Source organism: Salvia splendens, chromosome 22 (assembly GCF_004379255.2).
Source record: "Salvia splendens isolate huo1 chromosome 22, SspV2, whole genome shotgun sequence".
Taxonomy (NCBI): Eukaryota; Viridiplantae; Streptophyta; class Magnoliopsida; order Lamiales; family Lamiaceae; genus Salvia; species Salvia splendens.
In genome coordinates this window covers 20,198,183-20,210,335 of record NC_056053.1, presented here as the reverse complement: position 1 = coordinate 20,210,335, position 12,153 = coordinate 20,198,183, and the positions used below count along the sequence as shown (strand labels likewise).

The following is a 12,153-nucleotide window of genomic DNA, read 5'->3' as shown; positions in this document are numbered from 1 at the left end:
CGTTTCTTGGTTTGCATCAACATGCCGAAGTGCTGCATGATGCCGAAGTGCTGCATGATGCCGAAGTGCTGCATGATGCCGAAGTTCAATGAAATGCTGAGCTCAATGAAATGCCGAGCTCAATAAACCGCCGAGCTCACCGAGCTCAATAAAACACCGAGCTCACCGAGCTCAATAAAACACCGAGCTCACCGAGCTCAATAAAACACCGAGCTCACCGAGCTCAATAAAACGCCGAGCTCAATAATATGCCGAGCTCAATAATATCTTGAACGAGCTCAACCTCTAACAAATCTGCAGCTGTTGAGAATGACATTGATTTTTAGCTTGCTGCATCCAACGGTGATTGTGAGATTATACTCCAACAGTAACATTATTAGAGCATCCATATCGGCGAGCAGGGATGCGTCCGTCCGTGCCAGCGGCACGGAGACGCTGTCCGCCGCTGGCACGGCGCTGCTCGATGCATCGAGCACGTCCGTGCCAGCGAGCAGGCGACGTGGCGCGTTCTGATTGACCAAAAGCATATCCGTTGGAAAATTATTTTTTTAATTTTTATTTTTAAAAATCGAAAATAATACAAAAAAAAATTCACAATCCCAAAAAAATGATCATTTTTTTGCCCGTTTTCTGTATTTTTTTGATTTTTTTTCTCCAAAATCATCTATAAATACACACATTCATCATCCATTTTTCACATCAAATCATCTCTCATTCATATTTTTCATACAACTTATCTACACCTTCATCTCTCACTCAAAACCTCAAATGGATTTCACCCATCTCATTGCGGAAGCGGAGAATGAAGAACAAGAATACTACGAACAAGATCGTGCCGCTTATGAAGCATATGTCGCAGCGAATACCCCCACCCCTCCTCCTCAACCAACTAGAACAACTCGCCGCTACATTCATCGTGACCGGGAGGGAGCCCACGAAAGGCTCGTTGCCGTCTATTTTTCCGACCAGCCGCGGTTTCCGGAAGATTACTTTAGGCGCCGTTTTCGCATGCCAAAGCGCTTGTTTATGCGTATTTTCAACACATTGTCTGCCCGTGTTGAATACTTCCAAACAGGTCCAGATGCAACCGATCGGCAAAGTCTCTCGGCGTTGCAGAAGTGTACGTGTGCCATCCGACAACTCGCTACTGGGCAAACGGCCGACCTCTTCGACGAATATGTGCATGTAGGTGAGTTCACTGGAATCCTTTGTCTTAAAAATTTTTGCGAGGGCGTTCGTTCAGCTTTCAGTGATGAATTTCTTCGGGCACCCACCACCGATGATTGCCAACGGTTGCTTCGTCTTCACGAAACAGTCCATGGCTTTCCCGGTATGCTTGGCAGCATTGACTGCATGCATTGGAGGTGGAAGAATTGTCCGACTGCTTGGAGGGGCAACACTTCAGTTGCCACAAAGGCGGCGGCCCAACACTTATCCTTGAAGCGGTCGCCGACTACCGCCTATGGATTTGGCATGCATATTTCGGTGTTGCCGGATCCCACAACGACTTGAACGTGCTCTATTCTTCACCCCTCTTCAATGATGTGTTGAACGGTGTAGCACCGGCGATCGACTTCACCGTCAACGGAAATGTATACCACATGAGTTACTATCTCGCCGATGGTATCTACCCAAGGTGGTCGACTTTTGTGAAGACGCTCAGCAACCTGCAAGACCCGAGACGGGTTCTTTTTGCGCAGCGCCAAGAGTCCGCGCGGAAAGACATCGAAAGAGCCTTTGGGGTCCTTCAAGCCCGATTCAACATTGTGCAGGCCCCGTCTCGGCTGTGGTACGTGAAAAATATCGCCGACATCATGTACACGTGTATTATCTTACACAACATGGTTATAGCCGACGAAGGACCGAGGACGACTAGCTTTTACGACGAGGGTGAAGCCGGAAGCTCAAGCGTGAGGTCTCCCCCACGCAGAAGTGTGCATACGAAGGTGGGTGAGAGGATCGAAACAAGGCACACAATGCGCGATACCCGAACCCACGTTAAGCTACAAGAAGACCTAATCAAACACATTTGGGCGAAATTCGACCACAAGTAGTGGTTTTTTTTATTTTAGGAGTTGAATTATGTATTTTTTATTGATTAGGAGTTTAATTATGTAATTTTTATTTTTTAAGATTTTAATTATGTAATTTTTCATTTTTAATGTATTTTGTAATATTATTCCGGGTATTTTTAATGTATTTTAATTTTGTGGAAATGTTTTTATTTAAATTGAATAATGGAATGGTGGGACCCTTGTGCTCGTCCTTGCGGAAGAGCACGAATGTGAGTGTTGTGCTCTTGCCTAAGAGCAGGCAGAAAAAGTGGGTCCGGGCCCACATCCGTGCTCGTTGGCAAGAGCAGGGATGTGGATGCCGTGTCATGTGTGTGGTGGTTCTTATTTAGGAATAATGTGGTTTTGGGTTAATACGGTATAATAATACATGTACTTTTCTTTTAAGTTGGGCTAGCTCGACTTAGATTAAGATCATATATTTATATTACTAGTATTTATTTTGGTTAAATTAAGTTCCACCCTTAACTAATAGTACAACTACTGTTAGAAAAAATCTATTGTAGTGTTAAAATATCAAAATCTAGGGGTCGGGGAGGAATTTTAGGATACAATAATCCGAATCACTAAAGAGTATAAGACTATAAGTGCAGCTGTAAAAGGTTCCACTGGAGAACTATATAGAAGTATAGAACATACTCTGGTTAATAATAATATTATTAACAATGTTTTATTAATAAAACATTATCATATGAAAAGTGTGTATACTATATATGCGCATGTTCTATATTGTTTCCCCCTTTATTTAGCACTACGCAAGTAGAATCTTATTCAGGAAAAGAGATAGTAATTCAATGAAACAAGATTTTATATCAGAAGTCAGTATTTTTAACCAAACATTACTTAGTATCAAGCATCTTGTCAGTTAGTTAAGCTAACTAAAGTGCATCCCCAAAAAAAGGAAAGAGGTTGGTGGAGACTAACTATTGATTAATGTAACTAGTAAAAAATAGGTGACGTGGAATAACTTTACCATAATTCCCACTTTATATCTGTCATTATAAATATGAAGCATGTCATGGTGCATACTTGCATTTTGCAGCGAGAAAAAGGTGGTGGAAGAGGAGGAAGCGGAAGAGGTCGAGGTAGCAGCAGAGGAGGAAGCGGAAGAAGCACTGGACGATGAAGAAATGGGTGGTGGTTTTGATGATAGCAGTGGTGATAGCAATAACAAGTGTGGAAGGTGCAATTGGTATTGATCTCAATCCTTGCACACTGCCTCAATGCATCGCTGCATGTAAAAAGGTTTTGGAGGTCAAGTATCAAAGTGCTACCTGTGCCACTGGACCCAATGGCAAGTACTGTATCTGCTTGGGTTGATTCTCTCTCTCTCTCTTGCAATAATCTGTATCTCCAGTTTCAAATCATCCTTTTTTTTTTGAAGTTTATGCCTTGCAGATTCTGGAAAATGGGTAGAATTTGAACCTAGTCATTTCATATATGCAAGAAGATTATAGTAGCACTAGTTTTATTATTGGTTTATGTCATAATCCACAATATGGTTTACAAATTCCGTGCCATTACCCAAGTGTCCCATAAAAGATGGCACACTTGGTACAAATACGAAAGAGCATAATTAGGATGGTTGATGAACAAGCAGTAAATAGAACTCAATTCTTCTATACCTGATTGTTTAGGGCCTTTATCCTTTTCTTCATTATCAGCATCGCAATCAGCATCTCTATTGAGTAGAAATGAGTTTGTGACAAACTCATATTTTCATAGGTGTAATTGGTATGTTGAAGTGCTAAATGTCAATTTTATCACTCGAAATTGTCTTCATCTAACCGATTATTATACCTTTGGAGTTTTATGTGTCTTGTTGAGTGTTCTAGGAAAGATAGCTGAAAATAGGAGAAAATGGGGCATAAAGTGTTCAGAGGCAGCAGAGGCACGAAAAGAGGGACCCGGCCGGGTGGATTTACAGTGCAATAATACGACCCATCCGGGTAGAGACTGAGTCCAGCAACGAGCCTAAAATGGAGACCCGGCCGGGTTAATTTCCAGTGCAATAATTCTACCCGGCCGGGTACTTTTGTCTGACGCGTCTGAAAGCTGAAAACGCGATTTTTGAAGGGATTAAGAGGAAAAAAAGCCTAGGGTCCACCTACCGCCTACCACATTCACTCACACCTTCAAGAACACCTTGGAGAGAGAGATTTGAAGATTGAAGACTCCACATCGAAAGATTGAAGCTTCATTCCATAGATTGATCTCACAGGAGTACTTAGTATCTATATTTCATGTATTTGTTGGATTTCTTTGTGTTGAACATGGCTTTCTTCATAAACATGAGTAGCTAAGCATCTCTTGTAGAATTCCTGGTGATGATGCACTAATTTCATAGTTTTTATCCGATTGATTTTGTTCTTGCCTTGCTATCTTGGGTTTATTCCGTTCAATTGCTTGATCACCACTTGATTGTGTAGGATTAATTAGATTAATCGGGAGATGAAATAGTTAATCCGGAAAGAAGAATTATTCACACCTTAATACAATAGAACTCGGGAGAGTTGAGGTTTTGAGTGAAGTCACTAACCTAATCGAACTTTTGGGAGTTAGAGGGTTTAGGATTAGAAGGGGACTTCAATTCTAGCATCTAATCTACAGGTTTCTCACCTCGGGAGGGGGTTTAATCTATAATCGTGGTTGACTTAGTAACTCTAGAGACACCAAAAGGTAAGGTGAATCAATTGGATAAGAGCTTGGAATTGTGCATCGGATCCTTGAGTTCTACAATTTCTCCATATTATCTTTAATATCATTATTATACCGTGTTCTCTTGTTCTTAACAGTTATTTGCTTAGTATATGCTTTATTAGTTGTTAGAACAAACCAAACTTCACTTGATTGTCTAGATAGTAGTTGATTTTTGTTCGTGGTAGTTAAGTTGATACAAAATTGTCTCTGTGGGATACGAAACTCTTGCTTACTGATTGCTACACTAGCCCCGTACACTTGCGGGTATCACTTGTGTTAAAATAAGTTGAGTCAGTTTGTCGAGTATTATTAGTTACATTTTTCAGAATGGTTGATATGAAAAGTCAAAACAGCAAAACCAAACAACAAATAAGGATGTTATGCAGAAATTAAGTACCTGTTGCATCATATAATTTCCAGCAGCAGAAGTTGGCATCTCCGTTCTGCTGATCCTTATTCTGAACCTCAGAGCTTGGTTCCTCAGCCTTCACATATTCTAGTGATTCATTAGAAGCTACCTCTGCTTGTTTGCTATTGCTAACATCACTAATTAAATCCAAGAATCCACCTTTTCTAGGACCAGCCCCCAGCATAAGATCCCCAAATGGCAGATGCATAAGCTTTGAGATGCATTCCAGCTTACTCTTTGTCTGAACATTCTTAGAAACAAGATCCCAGTCATCTCCGTGCTTTCGAGCAGATTCTAAAAGAAGTAGAGTTTCCTACTCTGTCCAGTCAACTGCCAGATTCATAGTATCTTTTAACTTGAAATCATCTGCCGATTTTTCCTTTTCATAGTTTCCACTTTTGTAGCATTTTTCACAAAGAATAAAACTTGCTTCCTGATACATGCAAAATAGAGTCAAGAAATTGGTGATTTTGAAGAAGTGCAAATCACCATGCATTAACATGTATTTCTCTTTTATGGGTTTCTTCAGCATTAAAGATGCAATACAACCCTACAGCTTATCTTCAACAGATAGCTATGTATTAACACTAAGCAATTGTTATTTTCTAGAATCACAGTATAAAGTGCACTTTTTCCAGGTATGTTTGTCTCAAGTACTGCTATTAATCAACTTACTACTCTGATTTACAATGGAACAAAAACCTTCAAAACCTTTATATAAGAAGTTATAATGATGCAACTTTGTGGGAGAACAAATATGTACGTGTGTGTGTGTGTGTGTGTGTCAAAGCGAGATGCTGTAAAATAAAAAGATGATATTCAGCACATAAAAGAAAATCTTACTAAGCAATAAAATACATCTTATTTATCAAAATAAGAAGAATCACCTCTTGAAAATATCATTAAGGAGCATTTAAGTAACAAACTAACAATTGAAGTCGTGTATAGGTATAGGATAACAGGATTCAGAATGTTATAGTAGATTTTAAAGAAACATGGGGGGCCATAGCTTTCCAAATTGTTCTTCACACGAATCACACCCATAAAGAAACATAGGGAAAGGTTGATCTGAGATTTTCCAAATCACACCAATGACACAATAAATATAGATGATTTCTAACTTTTGTATGATGATTATGAGGAAACAAACAAGACATTATTTTACGTATTCAAAAGAACAAACAAATGGGAAAGAGGAGTGGTGATTGATAGGAGGCATACAGGAAAACATCATTCGGCCAGTCGAAGAGAAAATGTAATGCATTGAGGAGATTAGCACAACTCAGTTGCAAGTACTCACAAACATCACAAACAATGAGTTACAATTTACAAAGAGGATTCTTGTCTGCTTCTAAGAGAATCAAATCAAGGTACCCATAGCACAATTCAACTTAGAGTAAGAGTTTGAGGCAATAATTCTTTGTCATGGATAGCATATTTCACACAGCAAGGCGTGCAAAGTTTCTCTTAAAATGATGTTTCTACTTTCTACGTGCATAAAAATGAAGAAAAAAATAATGCAGGTAGCATGAATCCTTATAACAAGATAACCATTAAAGATAGAGAGTTAAAGCAAAGTCCTCCTCCATTGTACCTAAAGGAGGCCGTTTCTTATGGTTCGCTTTCATCACATCTTTTGCTTGCCCTTATGTTGCTATAAAAATAGTTCTTATGGTATATATGCTACCATTCAGTTGACAAAGGTTCATAGCCTCTTCAACCTTCAACCGGACCTTCCAATAATCCTTCTCCTCCTCCTCCGTTCCAGTGCCCTCACGGCTAATAACTACAAATGTTGAAATCAGAGGCCCCATTTCTCCAAATTAAAAAAAGGTAAAAACTTTGAGGAGAAGGCTAGTGTCGCCTACTAGGGACTTGCGGAGCTCGGTGAAATTGAGGTTTTTGGAAGGGTCCTCTCTGTATTTGGTGATGATGAAATCCCTCTACTCTTTATAGATTCTGCGCGTTCTGGTGATTGAGCTGCCGTATCGCAGCGAAAACCTCTCGACTTCGTGAATGTTAATCCAAGAGAACAAGCCTTTTTCCGAGAAATCACCCAATACGAAAACACATCAAAACAGAATACCATGATTAGCGAATTTGCACTCATATAGCTGGTATTGGTGTAGACTAGAGCTCCAATTCCGGAATGGTTCTTTCCATGGCGGATGCAAGATTTAGTTTTTGGGCTACTGCTCAAGTTTTGGGGTTAAGTCGCACTTCAATTTAGCTCCTAATCAAATGTGGAATATCGAATAAATCAACTGGGACAGGATTACCACCATAATAAAGATTTTTATAAATTAATTTATGATTTGCAAAGTTATTTTAATGAATTAGTATCATGTTCATTGTCGCAATTTTTTCAAATAAAGTTCTTTAATCTCACAAAAGCAGAATTGCTATTGCATGAGTAAATGAATCAATAAACATGTTTAGATATTTAAGTAGAAATTCACATATGAAAACGATACCCTACAAATACTTGTCTGGATGTCAAACATTAGGAGCACCAATGCTTACTAATTTATTTTTCTCCAATTTACTTATTTTGTTAAAACTTGTGTCATCGTCTAAAAAATTTATAGTACTACAAAACAACTCAAAATGCGGGTTTTTTCTTTTTTTGTTCTATAGCATGATTGTCATTCCTCGAGTGTACTGGACTTTTTTTTTTGTCCTGACTTTGGGAGAGACGCATGACCCTCATGCGTCGCCTTTTAATAAAACGCATGACGATTATGCGTCTTTGTGCAAATCACCCAGTCGGGTGTTTTGCCACTTGCAAATCACCCGGTCGGGTGTTTTGCCACTGCAATCTCACAATTCGAAAAAATTGAGAGACGCATGTCCCTCATGCGTCTCTCACAAAGACGCATAATCATCATGCGTTTCATTAAAAAGGAGACGCATGAGGGTCATGCGTCTCTCCCAAAGCAGGAATAAAAAAAAATCCAGTACACTAGAGGAATGACAATTGTGTTCTAGAACAAAAAAAAGAAAAAACCCCTCAAAATGCATTGTTAGTATCAAACATAACAATATCTCGGACTTATAAATTGTGGAAGGTCGTTACGTTGTCTACTGCGAAGTCTAAGTATGTGGCTATAACAAAAACAAGTAAAGATATGGTGTGTTTGTACAATTTTTTGGGTGAGCTTGGAAGAGCATAGGAATAGCAATCTTTATAATGATACTCAAAAGTGATAAGAATCTGGCACTTGTAAAGAACAAAACATATTGAGTAAAAGTATCACTATATTCATCATTTATTGAGTAAAAGTATCACTATATTCATCATTTAAGGAGGTGAACTTATAAGTTGTAGCTCTGTGTAGCTACAAAAACGTGAATACAAGGCTTGGTGGTGCTAATCGGATAAGACATGATTTTACTTGGAAGTTTAGTACCCTTGGGGTCCAAGTGCTTTTCTAGTGGGCTTAACTATTTCCTTTTTGTATTTTGTATCCTTAAGCATAAAAATAATTATTGATTTGATATCGCCCAAGACACAGATCTCATACAATCGAAATGTATAGCCAATTTTTGTATTTTCTTTTTTTGTTTTCATGATGGTGTGTGAGCTCATCTTTCCAACGAGTAAGAGTTATTCCAAACCTTCAAAAAAGTCCATGGCGTGAGAAGCAAAAATGTAACTAAAAGGTTTAGTCCCACAAGTTAATTAAAGTTTCAATTACGCCAAATGACATGCTCAATACCATTGGTGCAAAAATAGAGTACAATCGACATGAAATAATTACATATATTGAGACAGTGATTGTTCAAAGCAAGTAAAATTTGGATGCCAACCCCACCAAACCACCCCCTAACACCCAAATCCAGCAAGCCAATTAGCCATAATTCGCAATATTTTGGTGCCGGAGCTAGTAGCCTACCACAACCATATTATATTTATCAACACACTCCTTTGAATATTAGCCTCCATTAATATCTTTTTGCGTATGAACACTACATACTAGTAGTCCCTTTCACTAGTACATCATTTGTTAACCAAATTCAATCTTATTTCCCTCTATATATTTCTCCCAATCCCAATTCAAAAAGCATCCAAAACCTCATTTGATCCCACACCACCACAGGTACATTTTCCATTATGTTTGATGCAAGATAACATACATCAAATATGTTGTAACCAATTAATTTCTCATCCTTTGACATTGCAGAGTTGTTTGATTTCGATCAACATGGAGAAGGGAAGCAACAACGTGTCGGAGGTGGTTGTGAAGCAAGGGCAAGCAACACTAGTCCCTCCGGCAGAGGAAACAGACAAGGGGCTCTACTTCTTGTCGAACCTGGACCAAAACATCGCAGTCATAGTCCGTACAATCTACTGCTTCAAGTCGGAGGAGAGGGGCAACGAGGACGCTGTCCAGGTGATCAAGGATGCGCTCTCGAAGGTGCTCGTGCACTACTACCCGTTGGCAGGCCGCCTCACCCTCAGCCCGGAGATGAAGCTCATAGTCAACTGCACGGGCGAAGGGGCTGTTTTCGTTGAAGCTGAAGCAGAATGTGAGCTCCGTCACCTGGGAGACATCACCAAGCCTGATCCTGTAACTCTTGGCAAGCTCGTCTACGACATCCCTAACGCCGAAAACATCCTCCAAATCCCCCCTCTCGTCGCTCAAGTAAACTCAACTCAATTCACCATTCTTTTTAACAATTCATAAATTTGTTGAATTTCAGCTAAATCAAATTGATCTTAATCAGGTGACTAAGTTCAAATGTGGAGGATTTGTGCTAGGGCTCTGCATGAATCACTGTATGTTCGACGGAATCGGAGCGATGGAATTCGTGAATGCTTGGGGAGAAATCGCCAGAGGGAATCAACTCAAGGTGCCTCCATTCATGGACAGATCCATTCTCAAAGCTAGAAATCCGCCGAAGCCGGAATTTCCTCACCACGAATTTGCAGAAATTGAAGACGTGTCGAACTCGGCGGAGCTCTACAAGGAGGAGATGCTCTACCGCTCCTTCTGCTTCGACCAGGAGAAGCTCGAGCAGCTGCGGCGGATTGCCATGGAAGGCGGCGATCTGGAAAAGTGCACCTCCTTCGAGGCGCTCTCGGGTTTCGTGTGGCGAGCGCGGAGCCAGGCGCTGGATCTGAGCCCCGATCAGCAGACGAAGCTCCTCTTCGCCGTGGACGGCCGGTCGAGATTTGATCCGCCGATTCCGGAGAGGTACTTCGGAAACGCGATCGTCCTGACGAACTCGATCTGCAGGGCGGGGGATCTGGCCGCGAATCCGGCGTCGTACGGCGTGAAGCTGGTGCAGGAGGCGGTGAGGATGGTGAACGACGGATACATGCGATCGGCGGTGGATTACTTCGAGGCGACGCGGGCGAGGCCGTCGCTGGCGGCGACGCTGCTGATCACGACGTGGTCGAGGCTGTCGTTCCACACCACCGACTTCGGGTGGGGGGAGCCGGTGCTGTCGGGGCCGGTGGCGCTGCCGGAGAAGGAGGTCATTCTGTTTCTCTCTCATGGCAAAGAGAGGAAGACGATCAATGTGCTGCTCGGATTGCCGGCTCCGGCGATGGAGAAGTTCGAGAAGCTTCTCCAGATATGATTTTAAATCGTGATCACAGTTTTTTAGTCGTCGTTATTCATCCATCTTCATTTGTGTGGCATTTGTTGTTTGTTGATTCGGGAATATTATGTAACCAAGTGAATTAATGTGTGAAATTGTTGTTTTTCAATTAAATTCTTATTTATATTTCAAGTTCTGGGGCAAATTTATTGTATGATTATGATGGATTTGAATGGGATTAATTAAGATTTCAAAATGTGCAGACATCCATCCTTCCGAGCATTTGAAAATTTATGTAACAGAATATATATTAAATTTGCAGAACAGCAGAAGTTGATGGAGACGAAGACCAAGCTCACAGTTATTATGTGTTGCAATGCAATGCAATGGTATGTGGATTGTGGATATCCCAACAGAAAAATAGTATGTGATCTTCTCTTTGTTAGTACATGTTTGAATGCTTTGTTCATAACCATACATGCATTTTGTATTTAAGCAACATAATTTCTTTTTTAGACCATCACAAAGTGGTTGCATCTCTTTTACATTACTTTTCTGGAATGTATAGAATCAATTTCGTGTATTTGATATCAAAATAGTGGATAATGCATCTTTCTTGCTAGGTAAGTGTAGCACCAAAATTTAAATCTCATGAGTAACAATTAATTTTGTTTGATTTCACTTTATGCGTTTACTATGATATTTATAATCTTTACAATAAAAAGTAGTTTTTGCATTAATCATACCCTAAATATGTGTGTATATATCTATTAATAACATGATTGAAATGAGATAATGAGCTCATCTGTCTCACATTATATATGACTCTATGAGGGTGGCTGACTATTTAATGTTTTCCGATATGACTGTATCTGGAATAATCACATGTACAAATCAAATGTTTGTTTTAATAAATCAATGATCTGGTCATTGAATTAAATATCACAAACAAACCGGTAGTTCACTGACATAAGTAGATAGATTTTATTTATTTATTTATTTCTTTTTATTCGTTTGGTCAACAAATTAACCAACTTATTACCACAGTTTATTTCCGGGCTAGTGGATTTTGACTCCAATTTGTTAAGTCGGTAAGAGCATCCACAATGGCGCCTATCGCACCGCCTAGCCGAGCGCCGGCGCTAGGCGAACCATTGGAGGATCCGAAAACCGCCGAGCGGTTTTCCGGAAATCAATTTCGCAAGAGCACAACACCCACATTCGTGCTCTTGCCAACGAGCATCTCCATCCATGCTCTTACCAACGAGCATGGATGTGGGCCGGACCCACTTTTACTCTTTGTCTTTAGGCAAGAGCACAACACCCACATTCGTGCTCTTCCGCGAGGACAAGCTCAAGAGTCCCATCATTCTATTATTCAATTTAAATAAAAATATTTCCACAATATTAAAATGAATTAAAATT

At 40.1% G+C, this 12,153-nt stretch overlaps 2 protein-coding genes across 3 annotated transcripts; one reads left to right on the top strand and one right to left on the bottom strand.

The window, feature by feature from the left end:
- Positions 1–2,572: 2,572 nt before the first annotated feature.
- LOC121785919 lies at positions 2,573–7,412 on the bottom strand. Of its 2 annotated transcripts, XM_042184403.1 has the most exons (4): positions 6,776–7,412; positions 5,170–5,614; positions 3,698–3,753; positions 2,573–3,473 (listed from the first exon to the last, which is right to left on the bottom strand). In XM_042184403.1, exons 2-4 carry the CDS (start codon positions 5,387–5,389, stop codon positions 3,432–3,434), a joined length of 318 nt encoding a protein of 105 aa, XP_042040337.1. In that variant the 5' UTR covers positions 5,390–5,614; positions 6,776–7,412; the 3' UTR covers positions 2,573–3,431. The 2 variants fall into 2 exon arrangements, 1 of the variants encoding a protein (XP_042040337.1); XR_006047089.1 differs by lacking the exon at positions 3,698–3,753 and having other exon boundaries at positions 2,585–3,473.
- Positions 7,413–9,124: 1,712 nt separating this feature from the next.
- LOC121785710 (omega-hydroxypalmitate O-feruloyl transferase-like) lies at positions 9,125–10,920 on the top strand. The gene is made up of 3 exons (XM_042184121.1): positions 9,125–9,281; positions 9,366–9,827; positions 9,910–10,920. Exons 2-3 carry the CDS (start codon positions 9,387–9,389, stop codon positions 10,765–10,767), a joined length of 1,299 nt encoding a protein of 432 aa, XP_042040055.1. The 5' UTR covers positions 9,125–9,281; positions 9,366–9,386; the 3' UTR covers positions 10,768–10,920.
- The last annotated feature ends 1,233 nt before the right edge of the window (positions 10,921–12,153 follow it).